General features: G+C 44.2%; 1 protein-coding gene across 2 annotated transcripts in view; it reads right to left on the bottom strand.

Annotated features, from left to right (window-relative positions):
• LOC106560682 (AF4/FMR2 family member 1) overlaps positions 1-23397 on the bottom strand; it is a 93576-nt gene that overhangs the window by 21618 nt on the left and 48561 nt on the right. For both annotated transcript variants that reach the window (XM_082978804.1, XM_014123796.3), the window contains exons 11-12: positions 1080-1311; positions 799-887 (exon numbers count right to left, since the gene is read on the bottom strand). In XM_082978804.1, coding sequence (XP_082834930.1) covers positions 799-887; positions 1080-1311 — 321 coding nt within the window. The remainder of the gene's footprint in view (positions 1-798; positions 888-1079; positions 1312-23397) is intronic.

Here is a 23397-nt window from a genome sequence, read left to right as displayed (position 1 = left end):
GTAAAACCTTTTTGAAATCGTAAAACGTGGTTAGATTAAGGAGATGTTTATCTTTCAAATGGTGTAACATAGTTGTATTTTTGAAAAATTTGAATTTTGACATTTATTTGGATTCAAATTTGCCGCTCTTGAAATGCACCTGCTGTTGATGGAGTGCACCACGGGTGGCACGCTAGCGTCCCACCTAGCCCCAAGAGGTTAATAGAATGAACCATGAATTCTGCTCTGTATCAGAGAATTCTACAGGAGAATGTCAGGCCATCCGTCTGTGAGCTGAAGCGCAGCTGGGTCATACAGCAAGAATGATCCAAAACACACAATCAAGTCTACATAAAACGTTTAAAAAGAAACAAATTTGAAGTTCTGGAATGGCCTAGTCAAAGTCCAGACCTAATCCCAATTGAGATGTGGCAGGACTTGAAACGAGCAGTTCATGCTTTAAAACCAACAAATGTCGCTGACTTAAAGCAGTTCTGCATGGAAGAGTGGGTCAAAATAAGAGAGAGACTGATCAACTACAGGAAGCATTTGGCTGGAAACACTGCAGCTAAACCATTTATTGAGTGTAAGGGGGAAACCATTTTTTCACACAGGGGCATAAGGTGTATAACTTTGCTTATGAAATAAGTATGTAATTGTTGTGTTATTTGTTCACTCGGGTTCCCTTTATCTAATATTAGGTTTTGGTTGAAGATCTGATAACATTGATAACAAAAAGTAGAAAAAATTAGAACGGGGGGGGGGGGGATCGTTCTTTCACAGCACAGTATATATAATGACAAACGGAAGGAATCTTACCTGTCCTCGACCTTGAGCAGGGGTCTGGAGGACAGGGAACCCCTGGTGGGCTGGGCAGGCATAGAGAAGGCAAAGCTGCTCTTGGGGGCCTTCAGACAAAACCACAGCAGAGACAGTATATCAACACCTATTTCAGATAACCTTTATACAGGCAATTAATGATAAATACTGGGCTTGTTCCTTTGAATAACATCTAACACTTCTGACGCACCTGCTGAAGCAACCCTCCGATGTGTGACTTCATTTCACATATAACATACATATTGAATTAAATCTCTTGCCTTGCCAGTCTTGGAATGCTCTGTGTGTCGTTTCCCAGTGCCCTTCTTGTGTTTGACGGGGGTGGAGGCCTCCCTGTCCCTGCTTTTGGCTGCTGAGGCAGCGTTGGGCTCTGGGGCCTCCCCTGCATGCCGCTTGTGCCCCCCCGGCTCTTTCCCAGGGTCTTGCAGAGGGACAGAAGTCCCCTTCTTAGACCGCTTCCTCTCCTTCTCCTTTCCAGGGTTCTTGGGCATCCTGTGAGAGAAAAGGGCAGATGGCAAGTTAGATCAGAATGAGACAGAGGAAGATACTGTGAAAGGGGACTTTCTACTCTGATGGGATAATGCCCAGTCAAGACAGCAGGGTGTCGGTGGGTCCTTAAAAAGTCTTACATTCTGATTTTTCAGTTTTCAAAAGGTGTTAAAAAATGTGACGGAATGACCCCGTTATATTGTGCCGCTGTGTAATTGCTGCCACCGTGGTAAAAAAAAAATTGAGAGCAAGGTAGCCTATACAATTTGATAGACGATAACACTAACTAGAGCTGGGATGATAAACCAGAAATTACAGACACCTATATTGTCCTCTTACTGAAGCAATTTTGCTTATGTCAGTATTTTTGGTGATTAGGCTACACAACATTCCTGAAGATTGGTTTTAGAACCAAACATTCTTTGGTGAACAGTAATGTCCATTAAAATGAACCAGCTTCCTGTAATGAAAGTATCTTATGTTTCACTAATTTCTGCTCTGGTAAAAGCCTGGGTTTTCTGCACGTTAACACTAGAAGAGTATTACCTAAAATGGATCAATTGAAAGTGTGGGTTCACAGCTCCAATCCAGATGTGTTGGTGATTACTGAGACGTGGTTAAGAAAGAGTGTTTTGAATACTGATTTTAACATTTACATTTAACATTTAAGTCATTTAGCAGACGCTCTTATCCAGAGCGACTTACAAATTGGTGCATTCACCTTATAATATCCAGTGGAACAACCACTTTACAATAGTGCATCTAAATCTTTTAAGGGGGGGTTAGAAGGATTACTTTATCCTATCCCAGGTATTCCTTAAAGAGGTGGGGTTTCAGGTGTCTCCGGAAGGTGGTGATTGACTCCGCTGTCCTGGCGTCGTGAGGGAGCTTGTTCCACCATTGGGGTGCCAGAACAGCGAACAGTTTTGACTGGGCTGAGCGGGAACTGTGCTTCCTCAGAGGTAGGGAGGCGAGCAGGCCAGAGGTGGATGAACGCAGTGCCCTTGTTTGGGTGTAGGGCCTGATCAGAGCCTGAAGGTACAGAGGTGCCGTTCCCTTCACAGCTCCATAGGCGAGCACCATGGTCTTGTAGCGGATGCGAGCTTCGACTGGAAGCCAGTGGAGAGAGCGGAGGAGCGGGGTGACGTGAGAGAACTTGGGAAGGTTGAACACCAGACGGGCTGCGGCGTTCTGGATGAGTTGTAGGGGTTTAATGGCACAAGCAGGGAGCCCAGCCAACAACGAGTTGCAGTAATCCAGACGGGAGATGACAAGTGCCTGGATTAGGACCTGCGCCGCTTCCTGTGTGAGGCAGGGTCGTACTCTGCGAATGTTGTAGAGCATGAACCTACAGGATCGGGTCACCGCCTTGATGTTAGTGGAGAACGACAGGGTGTTGTCCAGGGTCACGCCGAGGCTCTTAGCACTCTGGGAGGAGGACACAAGGGAGTTGTCAACCGTGATGGCGAGATCATGGAACGGGCAGTCCTTCCCCGGGAGGAAGAGCAGCTCCGTCTTGCCGAGGTTCAGCTTGAGGTGGTGATCCGTCATCCACACTGATATGTCTTCCAGACATGCAGAGATGCGATTCGCCACCTGGTTGTCAGAAGGGGGAAAGGAGAAGATTAATTGTGTGTCATCTGCATAGCAATGATATGAGAGACCATGTGAGGATATGACAGAGCCAAGTGACTTGGTGTATAGCGAGAATAGGAGAGGGCCTAGAACAGAGCCCTGGGGGACACCAGTGGTGAGAGCACGTGGTGCGGAGACAGATTCTCGCCACGCCACCTGGTAGGAGCGACCTGTCAGGTAGGACGCAATCCAAGCGTGGGCTGCGCCGGAGATGCCCAGGTCGGAGAGGGTGGAGAGGAGGATCTGATGGTTCACAGTATCAAAGGCATCAGATAGGTCTAGGAGGATGAGAGCAGAGGAGAGAGAGTTAGCTTTAGCAGTGCGGAGAGCCTCCGTGACACAGAGAAGAGCAGTCTCAGTTGAATGCCCAGTCTTGAAACCTGACTGATTAGGATCAAGAAGGTCATTCTGAGAGAGATAGCAAGAGAGCTGGCCAAGGACGGCACGTTCAAGAGTTTTGGAGAGAAAGGAAAGAAGGGATACTGGTCTGTAGTTGTTGACATCGGAGGGATCGAGTGTAGGTTTTTTCAGAAGGGGTGCAACTCTCGCTCTCTTGAAGACGGAAGGGACGTAGCCAGCGGTCAAGGATGAGTTGACAAGCGAGGTGAGGTAGGGGAGAAGGTCTCTGGAAATGGTCTGGAGAAGAGAGGAGGGGATAGGGTCAAGTGGGCAGGTTGTTGGGCGGCCGGCCGTCACAAGACGCGAGATTTCATCTGGAGAGAGAGGGGAGAAAGAGGTCAAAGCACAGGGTAGGGCAGTGTGAGCAGGACCAGCGGTGTCGTTTGACTTAGCAAACGAGGATCGGATGTCGTCAACCTTCTTTTCAAAATGGTTGACGAAGTCATCCGCAGAGAGGGAGGAGGGGGGGGGAGGAGGATTCAGGAGGGAGGAGAAGGTAGCAAAGAGCTTCCTAGGGTTAGAGGCAGATGCTTGGAGTTTAGAGTGGTAGAAAGTGGCTTTAGCAGCAGAGACAGAAGAGGAAAATGTAGAGAGGAGGGAGTGAAAGGATGCCAGGTCCGCAGGGAGGCGAGTTTTCCTCCATTTCCGCTCGGCTGCCCGGAGCCCTGTTCTGTGAGCTCGCAGGGAGTCGTCGAGCCACGGAGCAGGAGGGGAGGACCGAGCCGGCCTGGAGGATAGGGGACAGAGGAAATCAAAGGATGCAGAGAGGGAGGAGAGGAGGGTTGAGGAGGCAGAATCAGGAGATAGGTTGGAGAAGGTTTGAGCAGAGGGAAGAGATGATAGGATGGAAGAGGAGAGAGTAGCGGGAGAGAGAGAGCGAAGGTTGGGACGGCGCAATACCATCCGAGTAGGGGCAGAGTGAGAAGTGTTGGATGAGAGCGAGAGGGAAAAGGATACAAGGTAGTGGTCAGAGACTTGGAGGGGAGTTGCAATGAGATTAGTGGAAGAACAGCATCTAGTAAAGATGAGGTCAAGCGTATTGCCTGCCTTGTGAGTAGGGGGGGAAGGTGAGAGGGTGAGGTCAAAAGAGGTGAGGAGTGGAAAGAAGGAGGCAGAGAGGAATGAGTCAAAGGTAGACGTGGGGAGGTTAAAGTCACCCAGAACTGTGAGAGGTGAGCCATCCTCAGGAAAGGAACTTATCAAGGCGTCAAGCTCATTGATGAACTCTCCAAGGGAACCTGGAGGGCGATAAATTATAAGGATGTTAAGCTTGAAAGGGCTGGTAACTGTGACAGCATGGAATTCAAATGAGGAGATAGACAGATGGGTCAGGGGAGAAAGAGAGAATGTCCACTTGGGAGAGATGAGGATTCCAGTGCCACCACCCCGCTGGCTCGATGCTCTAGGGGTATGCGAGAACACGTAGGCAGACGAGGAGAGAGCAGTAGGAGTAGCAGTGTTCTCTGTGGTAATCCATGTTTCCGTCAGCGCCAGGAAGTCTAGGGACTGGAGGGTAGCATAGGCTGAGATGAACTCAGCCTTGTTGGCCGCAGACCGGCAGTTCCAGAGGCTGCAGGAGACCTGGAACTCCATGTGGGTCGTGCGCGCTGGGACCACCAGGTTAGAGTGGCAGCGGCCACGCGGTGTGGAGCGTTTGTATGGCCTGTGCAGAGGGGAGAGAACAGGGATAGACAGACACATAGTAGACAAGCTACAGAAGAGGCTACGCTAATGCAAAGGAGATTGGAATGACAAGTGGACTACATGGCTCGAATGTTCAGAAAGTTAAGCTTACGTTGCAAAAATCTTATTGACTAAAATGACGAAAATGATACAGTACTGCTGGCTGGTGGAGTAGGCTAGCTAGCAGTGGCTGCGTTGTTGACTTTGAACGTGTAGCTGGCTAGGTAACCTCGATAGTTTCAGTACTACCCCTTGTCATGATACAAAGCAACTTTGTAGCTAGCTAGCTAACATAACACTTATCAAGACGTTCCTTGTAATGTATTTAGTTTCTACAATGCTACTCGTCGGTAATAGTTGGCTGGGTTAGGAAAAATGGCGTCGCGGGGGACGGAAATAGCTGGCTAGCTGACCTCAATGGCTGGCTAGCTAACCTCGGTAATTACTAAACTACACAATTATCAAGCTATGACAAAGACAACTAAGTAGCTAGCTAGCTAACACTGCACTAACCTTTCTGGTTATAACCTTTTTCAGCAAGAAAGATCTTCCAAAGGTGGGGGAGTGGCAATCTTTACCAAGGATCACCTTCGGTGCTTGGTTGTCACCAAGTCTGTCCCCAAACAATTTGATTTGCTGGTTTTAAGAATTAAACTTCAGAATTGCTCTTAGTTGACTGTTGCTAGGCGTTATAGGCCTCCATCAGCACCGGCCTGTACCCTACCTGCCCTAAGCTCTCTCCTGGCTCCTTACACGAAGTCTGAATTTTTCCTGCTAGGTGACCTAAACTGGGACATGCTTAAACCACCTGACCAAGTCCTAAAGCAATAGGACTCCCAAAATCCTTCTGATTATTACCAAACCCACAACGTATGACTCCAAACACCCAGAAAAGGCTACTCTCCTCAATGTTATCCTCACAAATAATTCTGTAATGACCTCAGTGATCACTGTTTCACAGCCTGTGTTTGAAATGGCTGCTCAGTGAAACGACCTGTCATAGACACTTGCTAAAAAACTTTAATGAGCAAGCCTTCCTTCATGACCTGGCCTCTGTAAAATGGTACAGAATCAGCTTGATCCCCTCTGTCGAAGACACTTGGACATTCTTTTTTGATATTTTCAGTGGTATTGTTAACAAACACACCCCCATAAAGAAAATTATAATTAAAAACAAGTTCAGCCCCTGGTACGACCGTGATCTTGCAGAGTTACTCCACCTCAAGAATTGCATTTGGCTAAAGGCTCGGCACACGCATACTAAGGGTGACTGGCTCTCGTTCAGGCAAATGAGAAATAAGTGCACTCAGGCTTTCCAGAAGGCCAAAGTTAGTTACTTTAACTTCTCTAGGCTAGGGGGCGGTATTTTCACATCCGGATGAAAAGCGTGCCCAAAGTAAACTGCCTGCTACTCAGGCCCAGAAGCTAGGATACGCATATTATTAGTAGATTTGGATAGAAAACACTCTGAAGTTTCAAAAACTTTTTGAATGATGTCTGAGTATAACAGAACTTATTTGTCAGGCGAAACTCAGAGGACAAACCATCCAGGAATTTTTGTTGTTGTTGAGGTAACACTTTTCAATGGGAATCTAGAATTCTAAGGCAGTTGCTTGCAGTTCCTATGGCTTCCACTGGATGTCAACAGTCTTTAGAAATTGGTTGATGTTTTTCCTTTGCGTAATGAAGTAGTAGTCCTGTTCAGAACGAGGGTCGAGTGAAGTGTACTGTTGTGGTTGAGGCGCGTGACCTGAAAGCACGCTCCACTTTGTTTTCCTCCGGTATTGAACGCAGTTTATCCCGTCTTAAATTTTATCGATTTACGTAAAAAAATACCTAAAGTTGTATTAGGAAAGTTGTTTGAAATGTTTGGACAAAGATTACAGGTAACTTATGAGATATTTTGTAGTCATTTTGCGCGAGTTGGAACCGGTGTTTTTCTGGATCAAACGCGCCAAATAAATTGACATTTTGGATATATAATGACGGAATTAATCGAACAAAAGGATGTTTATGGGACATATTGGAGTGCCAACAGAAGAAGCTCGTCAAAGGTAAGGCATAAATTATATCTTTATTTCTGAGTTTTGTGTTGCGCCTGGCGGGTTGAATTATGATTGTCTGTGTTTGGTGGGGTGCTATCCTCAGATAATAGCATTGTTTGCTTTCGCCGTAAAGCCTTTTTGAAATCTGACACGTTGGCTGGATTAACAACAAGTGTAGCTTTAATTTGGTGTATTGCATGTGTGATTTCATGAAAGTTTAATATTTATAGTAATTTAAATTTGAATTAGGCGCTCTGCCATTTCACCGGATGTTGTCAAATCAATCCCGTTAACAGGATTTGAGCCATAAGAAGTTAAGGTGCAGTTCTCTCTCTGTGGGTCAAACCCCAAGAAGTTCTGGAAAACGGCTAAAGACCTAGAGAATAAAACCTCACAGATGCCCATGTCCCTTAAGTGGTCTATCAGAGGACAATGAGCTGAGGCGTGTGCACGGGGCGACACCATGTTTTTAGTTTCTCTCGCTTTGTACTAAAACACAGATTCCCGGTCGGAATATTATCGCTTTTTTACGAGAAAAATTGCATAAAAATTGATTTTAAACAGCGGTTGACATGCTTTGAAGTACGGTAATGGAATATTTAGAATTTTTTTGTCACGAAACGCGTCGGGCGCGTAACCCTTATTTACCCTTTCGGATAGTGTCTTGAACGTACGAACAAAACGCCGCTATTTGGATATAACTATGGATTATTTGGGACCAAACCAACATTTGTTATTGAAGTAGAAGTCCTGGGAGTGCATTCTGATGAAGAACAGCAAAGGTAATAACATTTTTCTTATAGTAAATCTGACTTTGGTGAGGGTTAAACTTGGTGGGTGTGTAAATAGCTAGCCCTGTGATGCCGGGCTATCTACTTAGAATATTGCAAAATGTGCTTTCACCGAAAAGCTATTTTAAAATCGGACCAGAGAGGTTAATGTTGATGTTGTTACTGACAAGAAGCACATGGCTGAGCTTTTTAAAATCCCCATTTCATTAAGTCTGGATTCATATTTGACTCAGCCATGCCTCCTTGCCCGTCCAACATTTCCTCATCCCCCACCCCTTCTAATGCGACTTGCCCTGATGCTCCTCTCTCTTTTCCCCCTGCCCCGCTACAAAGTTTCTCCCTGCTGGCGGTCACTGAGTCCGAGGTGCTAAAGAAGCTCCTTAAACTTGACCCCCAAAAAAACATCTGGGTCACATGGTTTAGACCCTTTCTTCTTTAAGGTTGCTGCCCCTATAAATTGCCAAGTCCATCTCTGACCTTTCTAACGTTTTTCTCCATTCTGGGGAGGTTCCCATTGCTTGGAAGGCAGCCACGGCTCGTCCTTTATTTAAGGGGGAGATCAAGCTGACTTCTATTTTGCTGTTTATCAAAAGTGTTGAAAAACACAACTGACTGGCTTTCTTGATGTGTATAGTATTCTCTTTGGTATGCAATCTGGTGTCTGCTCAGGTTATGGATGTGTCACTGCAACCTTAAAGGTCCTCAATGATGTCACCATTGCCCTTGATTCTAAGCAATGTTCTGCTGCTATTTTTATTGACTTGGCCAAAGCTTTTAATACTGTAGACCATTCCATTCTTGTGGGCCAGCTAAGAAGTATTGGTGTCTCTGAGGGGTGTTTGGAATGGTTTGCTAACTACCTGTCTCAAAGAGTGCAGTGTATAAAGTCAGAACATCTGCCATCTCAGCCACTGCCTGTCACTAAGGTCGTATCCCAAAGCTCAAGCCTAGGCCACACACTCTTCTCAATTTACATCAACAACATAGCTCAGGCAGTAGGAAGCTCTCTCATCCACTTATATGCAGATGATACAGTCTTATACTCAGCTGGCCCCTCCCCGGATTTTGTGTTAAATGCTCTACAACAAAGCTTTCTTACTGTCCAACAAGATTTCTCTGCCCTTAACCTTGTTCTTAACACCTCAAAACAAAGGCCATGTGGTTTGGTAAGAAGCATGCCCCTCTCCCCACAGGTGTGATTAATACCTCTGAGGGTTTAGAGCTTGAGGTAGTCACCTCATAATAGTACTTGGGAGTATGGCTAGACGGTACACTGTCCTTCTCTCAGCACATATTAAAGCTGCAGGCTAAAGTTAAATCTAGACTTGGTTTCCTCTTTTACCCCAGCTGCCAAACTAACCCTGATTCAGATGACTATCCTACCCATGCTAGATTACAATGACGTAATTTATAGATCGGCAGGTAAGGGGGCTCTCGAGTGGCTAGATGTTCTTTACCATTCGGCCATCAGATTTGCCACCAATACTCCTTATAGGACACATCACTGCACTCTATACTCCTCTGTAAACTGGGCATCTCTGTATACTCGTCGCAAGACTCACTGGTTGATGCTTATTAATAAAATCCTCTTAGGCCTCACTCCCCCATATCTGAGATATCTACTGCAGCCCTCATCCTCCACATACAACACCTGTGTTCTGCCAGTCACATTCTGTTAAAGGTCTCCAAAGCACACACATCCCCGGGTTGCTCGTTTTTTCAGTTCTCTGCAGCTAGCGACTGGAACTAGTTGCAACAAACACTCAAACTGGACAGTTTTCTCAATCTCTTCATTCAAAGACTCAATCATGGACACTCTTACTGATCGGTGTGGCTGCTTTGCGTGACGTATTGTTCTCTTTACCTTCTTGCCCTTTGTGCAGTTGTCTGTGCCCAATAATGTGTGTAACCTGTTTTGTGCTGCTGCCATGTTGTTGTCATCTTAGGTCTCTATGTAGTGTTGTGACGTCTCTCCTGTCCCTATTCTGCTTTTGTCTCTCACACCCACTCCCCACACAGAGTAAAGAGAAGGATGCATTCTGATTTACATTTACATTTAAGTCATTTAGCAGACGCTCTTATCCAGAGCGACTTACAAATTGGTGCATTCACCTTATGATATCCAGTGGAACAACCACTTTACAATAGTGCATCTAAATCTTTTAAGGGGGGGGGGGGGGTTAGAAGGATAACTTTATCCTATCCTAGGTATTCCTTAAAGAGGTGGGGTTTCAGGTGTCTCCGGAAGGTGGTGATTGACTCCGCTGTCCTGGCGTCATGAGGGAGCTTGTTCCACCATTGGGGTGCCAGAGCAGCGAACAGTTTTGACTGGGCTGAGCGGGAACTGTGCTTCCTCAGAGGTAGGGGGGCCAGCAGGCCAGAGGTGGATGAACGCAGTGCCCTTGTTTGGGTGTAGGGCCTGATCAGAGCCTGAAGGTATGGAGGTGCCGTTCCCTTCACAGCTCCGTAGGCAATCACCATGGTCTGATAATTTAGTATTTTTATTTATGGTGGATCCCCATTAGCTGCTGCCAAGGCAGTGCTGTTTGAATGAATGCTTACGAGCCTGCTGCTGCCTACCACCACGCAGTCAGACTGCTCTATCAAATTATAGACTTAATTATAATATAATAAACACACAAAAACGAGCCTTTGGTCAAATCCATAAACTATCATTTCAAAAACAAAACTTTTATTATTTCAGTGAAATACGGAACCGTTACGTATTTTATCCAACTGGTGGCAACCTTAAGTCTAAATATTGCAGTTACGTTGCACAACCTTCAATGTTATGTCATAATTATGTACAATTTTGGCAAATTAATTATGGTCTTTGTTAGGAAGAAATGGTCTTCACACAGTTCGCATCGAGCCAGGCGGCCAAAACTGCTGCATATACCCTGACTCTGCTTGCACTGAACTCAAGAGAAGTGACACAATTTCCCTAGTTATTATTGCCTGCTAACATGAATATTTTTTAACAAAATGTGCATGTTTAAAAAAATATATACTTCTGTTTATTGATTTTAAGAAAGGCATTGATGTTTATGGTTAGATAAATTTGTGAAAAGATTGTGCTTTTTTTTCACGAATGCGCTTTTGTTAAATCGTCACCTGTTTGACGAAGTTGAAGTAGGCTGTGATTTGATGAAAAATTAACAGGGAGGGCATTGATTATATGCAACACAGGAAAATCTAGTTATCCTAGCAATATCATAAACCATGTGTAGTTAACTAGTGATTATGTGAAGATTGATTGTTTGATATAAGATACGTTTAATGCTAGCTAGCAACTTACCTTGGCTCCTTGCAGCCACAAGGTCCTTTTGATGCTGCACTCGCGTAACAGGTGGTCAAGCCTGCCATGCAGTCTCCTATTGGATTGCAATGTAATCGCCATAATCGGCGTCCAAAAAGGCCGATTACCGATTGTTATGAAAACTTGAAATCGGCCCTAATTAAATCGGCCATGCCGATTAATTGGTCGAACTCTAGTTTCTACTACTTTATTGGAGTCCACCTGTCGTAAGTTCAATTGATTGGACATGATTTGGAAAGACACAAGCCTGTCTATATAACGGTCCCACAGTTGACAGTGCATGTCAGAGCAAAAACCAAGTCATGAGGTCGAACGAATTGTCCGTAGAGCTTCGAGACAGGATTGTGTCGAGGCACAGATCTGGGGAAGGGTACAAAAACATTTCTGCAGCATTGAAGGTCCCTAAGAACACAGTGGCATCCATCACTCTTAAACGGAAGAAATTTGGAACCACCAAGACTTCCTTGAGCTGGCCACCTGGCCAAACTGAGCAATCGGGGGAGAAGGGCCTTGGTCTGGGAGGTGACCAAGAAGCCAATGGTCACTCTGACAGAGCTCCAGAGTTCCACTGTGGAGAAGGAAGAACCTTCCAGAAAGACAACCATCTCCGCAGCACTCAACCGATCAGGCCTTTATGGTAGTGGCCAGACGGAAGCCACTCCTCAGTAAAAGGCATATGACAGCCCGTTTGGAGTTTGCCAAAAGGCACCTAAAGGACTCTCAGAACATGAGAAACAATATTCTCTGGTCTGATGAATCCAGCCAAGACAAACCCGGAGTGGCTTCGGGACAAGTCTCTGAATGGGGGGGGGGGCAAAAAAGCCGATACCGATTAATCGTCCGGTTATTTTTGTGATGATGACAATTACAACAATACTGAATGAACACTTATTTTAACTTAATATAATACATCAATAAAATCAATTTAGCCTCAAATAAATAATGAAACATGTTCAATTTGGTTTAAATAATGCAAAAACAAAGTGTTGGAGAAGAAAGTAAAAGTGCAATATGTGCCATGTAAGAAAGCTAATGTTTAATTGCCTTGCTCAGAACATGGGAACATATGAAAGCTGGTGGTTCCTTTTAACATGAGTCTTCAATATTCCCAGGTAAGAAGTTTTAGGTTGTAGTTATTATAGGAATTATAGGACTAATTCTCTCTATACGATTTGTATTTCATATACCTTTGACTATTGGATGTTCTTATAAGCACTTTGGTATTGCCAGTGTAACAGTATAGCTTCCGTCCCTCTCCTCGCTCCTACCTGGGCTCAAACCAGGAACACATCGACAACAGCCACCCTCGAAGCAGCGTTACCCATGAAGAGGAAGGGAAACAACTACTCCAAGTCTCAGAGCGAGTGACGTTTGAAACGTTATTAGCGTGCACCCAGCTAACTAGCTAGCCATTTCACATCGGTTACACCAGCCTAATCTTGGGAGTTGATAGGCTTGAAGGGGTGGGTATAATTTGTGGAACGTTGCAACAGGAATCTGTTCCAAAAAATGTAAAGTAAAAGGTTGCCAACCAACAACGCATACAAAGTAGCAACGCATACAAACCTAGCTAACTAGCTGCCGAATAGGCATCAACTCACCACGTAGATTATTCTTAATGTTTGTCCATAAGCAAACAGACATGTGAGGACAGACATTTTTCGGAATAAACGTGATGAGTGAAAAACGCAATGAATTAGACCACTCCCTACCCGGTATCTTATTCTGCCGCTATACAACTTTGTATGCGTTGTTTTTTGGAAACCTTGTTATTTACAAAGTTTTTGTAATAGATTCCTGTTGGAACGTTCCACAAATTATACCCACCCAGGTTGAAGTCATAAACAGCGCAATGCTTGAAGCACAGCGAAGGGCTGTTTGAATGAATGCTTACGAGCCTGCTGCTGCCTACCACTGCTCAGTCAGACTGCTCTATCAAATCATAGACTTAATTATAATATAATAAACACAGAAATACGAGCCTTCGGTCATTAATATGGTAGAATCCGGGAAACTATCATCTCGAAAACAAAAGTTTTTTTCTTTCAGTGACATATGGAACCGTTCCGTATTTTATCTAACGGGTGGCTAAGTCTAAATATTCCTCTTAGGCATTGATGTTTATGGTTAGGTACATTGGTGCAACGACAGTACTTTTTTCGCAAATGCGCTTGTTAAATCAACACCCGTTTGTCGAAGTAGGCTGTGATTCAAAATTAACAGGCACCGCATCGATTATATGCAACTCAGGACACGTTAGATAAACTAGTAATATCATCAACCATGTGTAGTTAACTAGTGATTATGTTAAGATTGATCGTTTTTTATAAGTCTAATGCTAGCTAGCAACTTACCTTTGCTTCTTGCTGCCCTCGCGTAACAGGTAGTCAGCCTGTTAATCCTTGTGGAGTGCAATGTAAGGCAGGTGATTAGAGCGTTGGATTGGTAACCGAAGGTTGCAAAAACGAATCCCCCCTGAACAAGGCAGTTAACCCCCGTTTCTAGGCCGTCATTGTAAATAAGAATGTGTTCTTAATCTGACTTGCCTAGTTACATAAAAGGTGTAATTTTTTAAAATAATAAATAAATAAAAAAATTAGGCAAATCGGTGGCCAAAAATACCGATTACCGATTGTTATGAAAACTTGAAATCGTCCCTAATTAATCGGCCATTCCGATTAATCGGTCGACCTCTACTCTGGAGAGACCTGAAAATAGCTGTGCAGAGATGCTCCCCATCCAACCCAACAAAGCTTCAGAGAATCTGCAGAGTAGAATGGGAGAAACTCCCCAAATACAGGTGTGCCAAGATTGTGGCTTCATACCCAAGAAGGGTCGAGGCTGTAATCGGTGCCAAAGGTACTTCAACAAAGTACTAAGTAAAGGGTCTGAATACTTATGTAAATGTGACTATTTTTATACATTTGCAGAAAATTCTAAAAACCTGTTTTTGCTTTGTCATTATGGGGTAGTGCGTGTAGATTGATGAGGGGGGAAAACAATTGAATCCATTTTAGAATAAGGCTGTAACTTAACAAAATATGGAAAAAGTCAAGTGGTCTGAATACTTTCCAAATGCACTGTAATTGACATGATGCGCCAGCTGAAAAGAATGGTCTGATGAACCACGCCATTTGCGGTGAACACGTCAAGTAGCGTATATAGGCCTACCAATGGGAAGTTTTTGTAGGACATTACATTTAATGTTAGACCAATTGCATTGCTATCTAGCAACAATATCATATTCAGAGTTAGCAGTGACTCAGCATATTTAGCATATTTACAGTGCCTTCAGACAGTATTCATACGCCTTGACTTATTCTACGTTTTGTTTTTACAGGCTGAATTCAAAATGGATTAAATAGATATTTTTTCCTCACCCACCTATACACAATGACAAAGTGAAAGCATGTTTAGACATTTTTGCAAATGTATTGAAAATGAAATACAGAAATCTAATTTACATAAGTATTCCCACCCCTGAGTCAATACTTTGTAGAAGCACCTTTGGCAGCGATTACAGCTGAGTCTTTCTGGGTAAGTCTCTTAAGAGCTTTCCACACCTGGACTGTGCAACATTTGGCCATTATTATTTTCTAAATTCTTCAACCTCTGTCAAATTGGTTGTTGATCATTGCTAGACAGCTATTTTCAGGTCTTGACATAGTTCTTACTTAAATCTACTTGAAAATCTAACTCAGGAACATTCACGGTCTTCTTGGTAAGCAACTCCAGTGTAGCCTTGTGTTTTAGGTTATTGTCCTGCTGAAAGGTGAATTCAACTCCCAGTGTCTGGTGGAAAAACAGACAACCAGGTTTTCATTAAGGATTTTGTCTGTGCTTAGCTCCATTACATTTCTTTTTTATGCTGAAAAATCCCCCAGTCGTTAACGATTAAAAGCATACCCATAACAGGATGAGGCCACCATTATGCTTGGAAATATAGAGTGGTACTCTGTAATGTGTTATTGGATTTGCCCCAAACATGACACTTTGTATTCAAAACAAAAAGTTCATTGCTTTGCCACATTTTTTGCAGTATTACTTTAATGCCTTGTTGCAAACATGATGCATGTTTTGGAATATTTCTATTCTTTACAGGCTTCCTTTTCCCTCTGTCAATTAGGCTAGTATTGTGGATTAACTACAATGTTGTTGATTCATCCTCCGTATTCTCCTATCACAGCACTTAAACTAACTTTTTTAAAGTCAGCATTGGCCTCTTGGTGAAATCCCTGAGTGGTTTCCTTCCTCTCCGGCAGATGAGTTAGGAAGGACACCTGTATCTTTGTATTGACTGGGTGTATTGATACACCATCCAAAGTGTAATTAATTACTTCACCATGCACAAAGGGATATTCAACGTCTGCTTAATTCATTTTTACGCATCTATTTTCACCAATTTCTGCGAATTATTGGAAAGACGTCCCTGATCTTTGTGGTTGAACCTGTGTTTGAAATTCACTGTTCGACTGAGGGACCTTACAGAGAATTGTATTTGTGGGATACAGAGATGAGGCAGTGATTCAAAAATCATGTTAAACACTATTGAGTCAAAAACGATTGAGTCCATGCAATTTATTATGTGACTTGTCAAGTACATTTTTACTCCTGAACTTATTTCGTTTTGCCATAACAAAGGGGTTGAATACTTGACTCGAGACATTTCATTTTAATTCATTTGTAAAAACATATACACTGCTCAAAAAAATAAAGGGAACACTTAAACAACGCAATGTAACTCCAAGTCAATCACACTTCTGTGAAATCAAACTGTCCACTTAGGAAGCAACACTGATTGACAATACATTTCACATGCTGTTGTGCAAATGGAATAGACAACAGGTGGAAATTATAGGCAATTAGCAATAAAGGAGTGGTTCTGCAGGTGGGGACCACAGACCACTTCTCAGTTCCTATGCTTCCTGGCTGATGTTTTGGTAACTTTTGAATGCTGGCGGTGCTTTCACTCTAGTGGTAGCATGAGACGGAGTCTACAACCCACACAAGTGGCACAGGTAGTGCAGCTCATCCAGGATGGCACATCAATGCGAGCTGTGGAAAGAAGGTTTGCTGTGTCTGTCAGCGTAGGGTCCAGAGCATGGAGGCGCTACCAGGAGACAGGCCAGTACATCAGGAGACGTGGAGGAGGCCGTAGGAGGGCAACAACCCAGCAGCAGGACCGCTACCTCTGCCTTTGTGCAAGGAGGAGCAGGAGAAGCACTGCAAGAGCCCTGCAAAATGACCTCCAGCAGGCCACAAATGTGCATGTTTCTGCTCAAACGGTCAGAAACAGACTCCATGAGGGTGGTATGAGGGCCCGACATCCACAGGTGGGGGTTGTGCTTACAGCCCAACACCGTGCAGGACGTTTGGCATTTGCCAGAGAACATCAAGATTGGCAAATTCGCCACTGGCGCCCTGTGCTCTTCACAGATGAAAGCAGGTTCACACTGAGCACGTGACAGACGTGACAGAGTCTGGAGACGCCGTGGAGAACGTTCTGCTGCCTGCAACATCCTCCAGCATGACCGGTTTGGCGTTGGGTCAGTCATGGTGTGGGGTGGCATTTCTTTGGGGGGCCGCACAGCCCTCCATGTGCTCGCCAGAGGTAGCCTGACTGCCATTAGGTACCGAGATGAGATCCTCAGACCCCTTGTGAGACCATATGCTGGTGCGGTTGGCCCTGGGTTCCTCCTAATGCAAGACAATGCTAGACCTCATGTGGCTGGAGTGTGTCAGCAGTTCCTGCAAGAGGAAGGCATTGATGCTATGGACTGGCCCACCCATTCCCCAGACCTGAATCCAATTGAGCACATCTGGGACATCATGTCTCGCTCCATCCACCAACGCCACGTTGCACCACAGACTGTCCAGGAGTTGGCGGATGCTTTAGTCCAGGTCTGGGAGGAGATCCCTCAGGAGACCATCCGCCACCTCATCAGGAGCATGCCCAGGCGTTGTAGGGAGGTCATACAGGCACGTGGAGGCCACACACACTACTGAGCCTCATTTTGACTTGTTTTAAGGACATTACATCAAAGTTGGATCAGCCTGTAGTGTGGTTTTCCACTTTAATTTTGAGTGTGACTCCAAATCCAGACCTCCATGGGTTGATAAATTGGATATGCATTGATTATTTTTGTGTGATTTTGTTGTCAGCACATTCAACTATGTAAAGAAAAAAGTATTTAATAAGATTATTTATTTCATTCAGATCTAGGATGTGTTGTTTAAGTGTTCCCTTTATTTTTTTGAGCAGTATATATAATAATTATTGGGTTTTATGGAGTATTGTGTGTAGGCCAGTGACCAAAAACATCTCAAATTTTATCTATTTTAAATTCAGGCTGTAACAACAAAATGCGGACAGAGTCAAGGGGAGTGTATACTTTCCGAAGGCACTATAGCTGTGTGTTTTGAGTTCCCACTTCCTCTGGTGTTAAATTAAATAGCATATAGCCTAGGACAATATGCAAAAAAAGAACAACATGCAGACAAAGATATATGATTATTCTGGATCCTATTCTGACATTTTGCACATCAAAATATCCATCATGCATTCCCTGAACATGTTAGATGAAATAGCTTACTTGGCAATTGAAAAGTTCAGTCTAGAACCCTCCCGCTTAAATGGCTTGCTACGAAGTAAGGCCATTTGATACCTGATTCACTTACCTTCTATTTTTTTTACCCCCTTTTTCGATCTTGTCTCATCACTGAAACTCCCCAATGGGCTTGGAGGCTAAGGTTGAGTCATGCGTCCTCCGAAACATAACATCCACCTGCTTAACCCGGGAAACCAGCCACACCAATGTGTCAGAGGAAACACCATTAAACTGACGACTGAGGTCAGCCTGCAGGCGCTGACCCGCCACAAGGAGTCGCTAGAGATTGATGAGCCAAGTAAAGCCCCCCCGGCCAAACCCTCCCCTAACCCGGACGATGCTGGACCAATTGTGCGCCGCTCTATGGGACATTAGATCCCGGCCGGTTGTGATACGGCTCGGGATCGAACTCGTCTGTAGTGACGCCTCAAGCACTGCAACGCAGTGCCTTCGACCTCCACCACTCGGGAGGCCCATGAGGAAATTCTTTTATTAGACTTTTTGGTTTTAGGCTAATGTTCAAGCATAATAACTCCAGGAGAGCTAATGGGTGTGCAGACCTATTCCAGCCCCACTCGCCAGATTCTACAGATCAACTGCTCAACAGGAACTTGATACGGCCAAAATATCGTATTTTTCACATTTTTGATGGTATGAGACAGAATTTTGTGTTTTTGAATAACAAAAGGTTCTAAATTTGCTATACAAGTAGTACGTGACCCTAGGGTGGAAATACATTCTGAGGGATTTAAAATGAGTCTCTCCATTCTGATTGTTTAATATGGTTCAATTCAACCCCCCAAAAAATTCTACATTTTCATACATTTCTGCATTTCCTGCACTCATTTGAGATAATTTCCACAATGCCATGTAGGGCTGCACAAATAAGGGCAAACAACCTAGGCCTTATTTTTAACCAAATGTTGCAATTGTAATTTGACTTGCGGTTTAGAGCAAAACACTTGGGTGAATTGTTGGAATTATGGAAAGAAAATTATTCTAATTCTATAGTTCGAATATAATAGTGGGCAATTTGAATATTGTTTGACATGTAAACGAATGAAAATGCCAGGGAGGAGTTATTGTGGGAGGGTAGGAACCAAAGTGTTTCCTAGGGGACCCTAGAAATCTTTGACTAAATTGAATGTTCTCTTATCTGCTTTGTGTATTCGTCTTTGATTTAAAATATACTGTTGCACAAACATGCTGATTTAGGTCTACACCATCACTGGTATTATCAGACTGTATAGCTAGTTATGTTTGCTCTCAGTACATTTATTAGCTATCTAGCTAGCCAGCTAATTAGAAATTAGCATTAGCGGCTAACACGATTTAGGTCCAACTTGCTAAGAAAAGACAAACTAGCTGTTTGCAGATGTAAGAAACACAAACTAATAGTGTAATTATAGAACGCTAGTGAATTTATATTAAGAAGCAAAGTGAAAACAGCATCGTTGTCATCAACATTGTTGCTTGTGCTGCATTGACTATGCAGACTGAACGCAAGTGTCTCGTGATCAAGCAACAACAAATGTGCCCCTTCAGTGACAGAGGGCGGGGCTAGGTCTGTGTAGAAAGCGGCATGAAGAGAGAATGAGCGAAGAGAGACAGAGACGACTAAAGTAGTGGAGTAAACTATAAAAATTAACATTACACACGGCGTATCACATTAACAAACCAAACATTCAAATATCGTTATAGGAGGTAAAGTAAAAACCCAAACCAGTCTGTGCATCTATACAGGTATATTGTAAAATATGGTATATCGCCGAGCCCTACTCGGGTGTGCTTGAGCAGTGCTGATTCAAAAGCCTGCACACCCAATGGCCTAGCTCTCCTAATAGAGAGTTGACCGCATGCGTTTTATACAGTGTAAGAATATGTCGAAGATAAATACACAACGCAGAGACAGAGGACGAGAGGTCAAAAGGACGAGAAGTCAATAGAGTAATAATGATTAAGGGAAATTGTGTTTTTTTCTGTAATAGGGAATTATTGATCAATGTTTCAGAGACATGGGAGGAATATGTCTTCTGAAATAGGCTACTTTGGCTAGTTTTATTGCAAGGAATTCTAATTTGTCAACCACAGGCTAGGGCTGGGTTATAAAACTACATGCTGTCCCTTTGTTCTTGGGAGAGAATCACTGAGATAATCACTGAGAGAGCATCACTGAGAACAGGGGCGAATGACCATCTACCTCCCCATATGATTTGTCATCTTCGAATAAACCTATTTCCTCCCCCTTATTTGCTTTGGGGTCTGTGTTATTAAAGAATAACAAATTGCTAGCAGCAACAGTGCTTTATGCTTGACTTGGTGCCATTTTCTTCACAGTGGTATCGTTATGGTATTGAGTATCATTATAGCTGGTATTGGTATCGAAAATGATGTTTATGATGTAGTTCATGATTTCCTCATTGGATAGCCTAAACAAATGCAGATTGTCAACCCCATGCTTCTACCATCTATAGCCTAGCCACTATGCTACTACATCCGTTAGGCTACAGGAGAATGCTCATTGCCAAAACAGCACACCTGCCTGATTTTTTTATTTCACCTTTATTTAACCAGGTAGGCTAGTTGAGAACAGGTTCTCATTTACAACTGCGACCTGGCCAAGATAAAGCAAAGCAGTGTGACACAGACAACACAGAGTTACACATGGAGTAAACAATAAACAAGCCAATAACACAATAAACAAGTCAATGACACAGTAGAAAAAAAAGGAAGTCTATATACAGTGTGTGCAAAAGGCATGAGGAGGTAGGCAATAAATAGGCCATAGTAGCGAATAATTACAATTTAGCAGATTAACACTGGAGTGATAAATGAGCATATGATGATGTGCAAGTAGAAATACTGGTGTGCAAAAGAGCAGAAAAGTAAAAACAGTATGGGATGAGGTAGGTAGATTGGGTGGGCAATTTACAGATGGACTATGTACAGCTGCAGCGATCGGTTAGCAGCTCAGGTAGCTGATGTTTAAAGTTGGTGAGGGAAATAAAAGTCACCAACTTCAGCGATTTTTGCAATTTGTTCCAGTCACTGGCAGCAGAGAACTGGAAGGAAAGGCGGCCAAATGAGGTGTTGGCTTTGGGGACGATCAGTGAGATACACCTGCTGGAACGTGTGCTAGGGGTGGGTGTTGTTATCGTGACCAGTGAACTGAGGAATCTGAGGAATCGCCCTCAGCAAGAGCGACCTCATTGATATATACAGAGAAAAGAGTCGGCCCGAGAATTGAACCCTGTGGTACCCCCATAGAGACTGCCAGATGTCCGGACAAGATGCCCTCCGATTTGACACACTGAACTCTGTCTGCAAAGTAGTTGGTGAACCAGGCGAGGCAGTCATTAGAAAAACCAAGGCTATTGAGTCTGCCGATAAGTATACGATGATTGACAGAGTCGAAAGCCTTGGCCAGGTCAATGAAGACGGCTGCACAGTACTGTCTTTTATCGATGGCGGTTATGATATCGTTTAGTACCTTGAGCGTGGCTGAGGTGCACCTGTGACCGGCTCAGAAACCGGATTGCACAGCGGAGAAGGTATGGTGGGATTCGAAATGGTCAGTGATCTGTTTATTAACTTGGCTTTCGAAGACTTTAGATAAGCAGGGCAGGATGGAAATAGGTCTGTAACAGTTTGGGTCTAGGGTGTCACCCCCTTTGAAGAGGGGGATGACCGCGGCAGCTTTCCAATCTTTAGGGATGTCGGACAATACAAAAGAGAGGTTGAACAGGCTGGTAATAGGGGTTGGAACAATGGCGGCGGATAGTTTTAGAGAGGGTCCAGATTGTCTAGCCCAGCTGATTTGTACGGGTCCAGGTTTTGCAGCTCTTTCAGAACATCTGCTATCTGGATTTGGGTGAAGGAGAAGCTGGGGCGGCTTGGGTGAGTAGCTGGGGGGGGGGGGGGGGGGGCGGAGCTGTTGGCCAGGGTTGGAGTAGCCAGGAGGAAGGCATGGCCAGCTGTTGAGAAATGCTTATTGAAATCTTCAATTATCATGGATTTATCGGTGGTGACCGTGTTACCTAGTCTCAGTGCAGTGGGCAGCTGGGAGGAGGTGCTCTTGTTCTCCATGGACTTTACAGTGTCCCAAAACATTTTGGAGTTAGAGCTACAGGATGCAAATTTCTGTTAGAAAATCTAGCCTTTGCTTTCCTGACTGACTGCGTGTATTGGTTCCTGACTTCCCTGAATAGTTGCATATCACAGGGACTTTCGATGCTATTGCAGTCCGCCACAGGATGTTTTTGTGCTGGTCAAGGGCAGTCAGGTCTGGAGAGAACCAAGGGCTATATCTGTTCTTAGTTCTGCATTTTTTGAACAGGGCATGCTTATCTAAGATGGTGAGGAAATTACTTTTAAAGAATGACCAGGCATCCTTGACTGACGGGATGAGGTCAATATCCTTCCAGGATACCCGGGCCAGGTCGATTACATTTACATTACATTTTAGTCATTTAGCAGTCGCTCTTATCCAGAGCGACTTACAGTAGTGAATGCATACATTTCATACATTACTTTTCTCGTACTGGTCCCCCGTGGGAATCGAACCCACAACCCTCGTGTTGCAAACACCATGCTCTACCAACTGAGCCACACGGGATTAGCAAGGCCTGCTCGCAGAAGTGTTTTAGGGAGCGTTTGACAGTGATGAGGGGTGGTCGTTTGACCGCAGACCCATAGCGGATACAGGCAATGAGGCAGTGATCGCTGAGATCCTGATTGAAAACAGCGGAGGTGTATTTGGAGGGCAAGTTGGTCAGGATAATGTCTAAGAGGGTGCCCATGTTTACGGATTTAGGGTTGTACCTGGTGGGTTCCTTGATGATTTGTGTGAGATTGAGGGCATCTAGCTTAGAATGTAGGACTGCCGGGGTGTTAAGCATATCCCAGTTTATGTCACCTAACAGAACGAAGTCTGAGGCTAGATGGGGCGATCAATTCCCAAATGGTATCCAGGGCACAGCTGGGAGTGGAGGGGGGTCGATAGCAGGCGGCAACAGTGAGAGACTTATTTCTGGAGAGATTCATTTTTAAAATTCGAAGTTCGAACTGTTTGGGTATAGACTTGGAAAGTATGGTCCCGTGTGGCTCAGTTGGTAGAGCATGGTGTTTGCAACGCCAGGATTGTGGGTTCGATTCCCACGGTTCACCAGTACCGGAAAAAAAAGAAAAAAAAAGAAAAATGTATGGAATGTATGCATTCACTACTGTAAGTCGCTCTGGATAAGATTGTCTGCTAAATGACTAAAATGTAAAAAATGTATGACAAAACTTTGCAGGCTTCCTCCCCTTTGGCAGTTCTATCTTGACGGAAAAAGTTGTAGTTGGGTATGGAAATCTCAGAATTTTTGGTGGACTTCCTAAGCCAAGATTCAGACACAGCAAGGACATCAGGGTTGGCGGAGTGTGCTAAAGCAGTGAGTAAAACAAACTTAGGGAGGAGGCTTCTGATGTTGACATGCATGAAACCAAGGCTTTTTCGATCACAGAAGTCAACAAATGAGGGTGCCTGGGGACACGCAGGGCCTGGGTTTACCTCCACATCACCCGAGGAACAGAGGAGGAGTAGGATGAGGGTACGGCTAAAGGCTATC

The sequence above is a fragment of the Salmo salar genome, chromosome 01 (genome assembly GCF_965601325.2).
Source record: "Salmo salar chromosome 01, fSalSal1, whole genome shotgun sequence".
Classification (NCBI taxonomy): Eukaryota; Metazoa; Chordata; class Actinopteri; order Salmoniformes; family Salmonidae; genus Salmo; species Salmo salar.
Note: the sequence above shows the minus strand (reverse complement) of the source record. Positions and strands in the feature narration are given on the sequence as shown.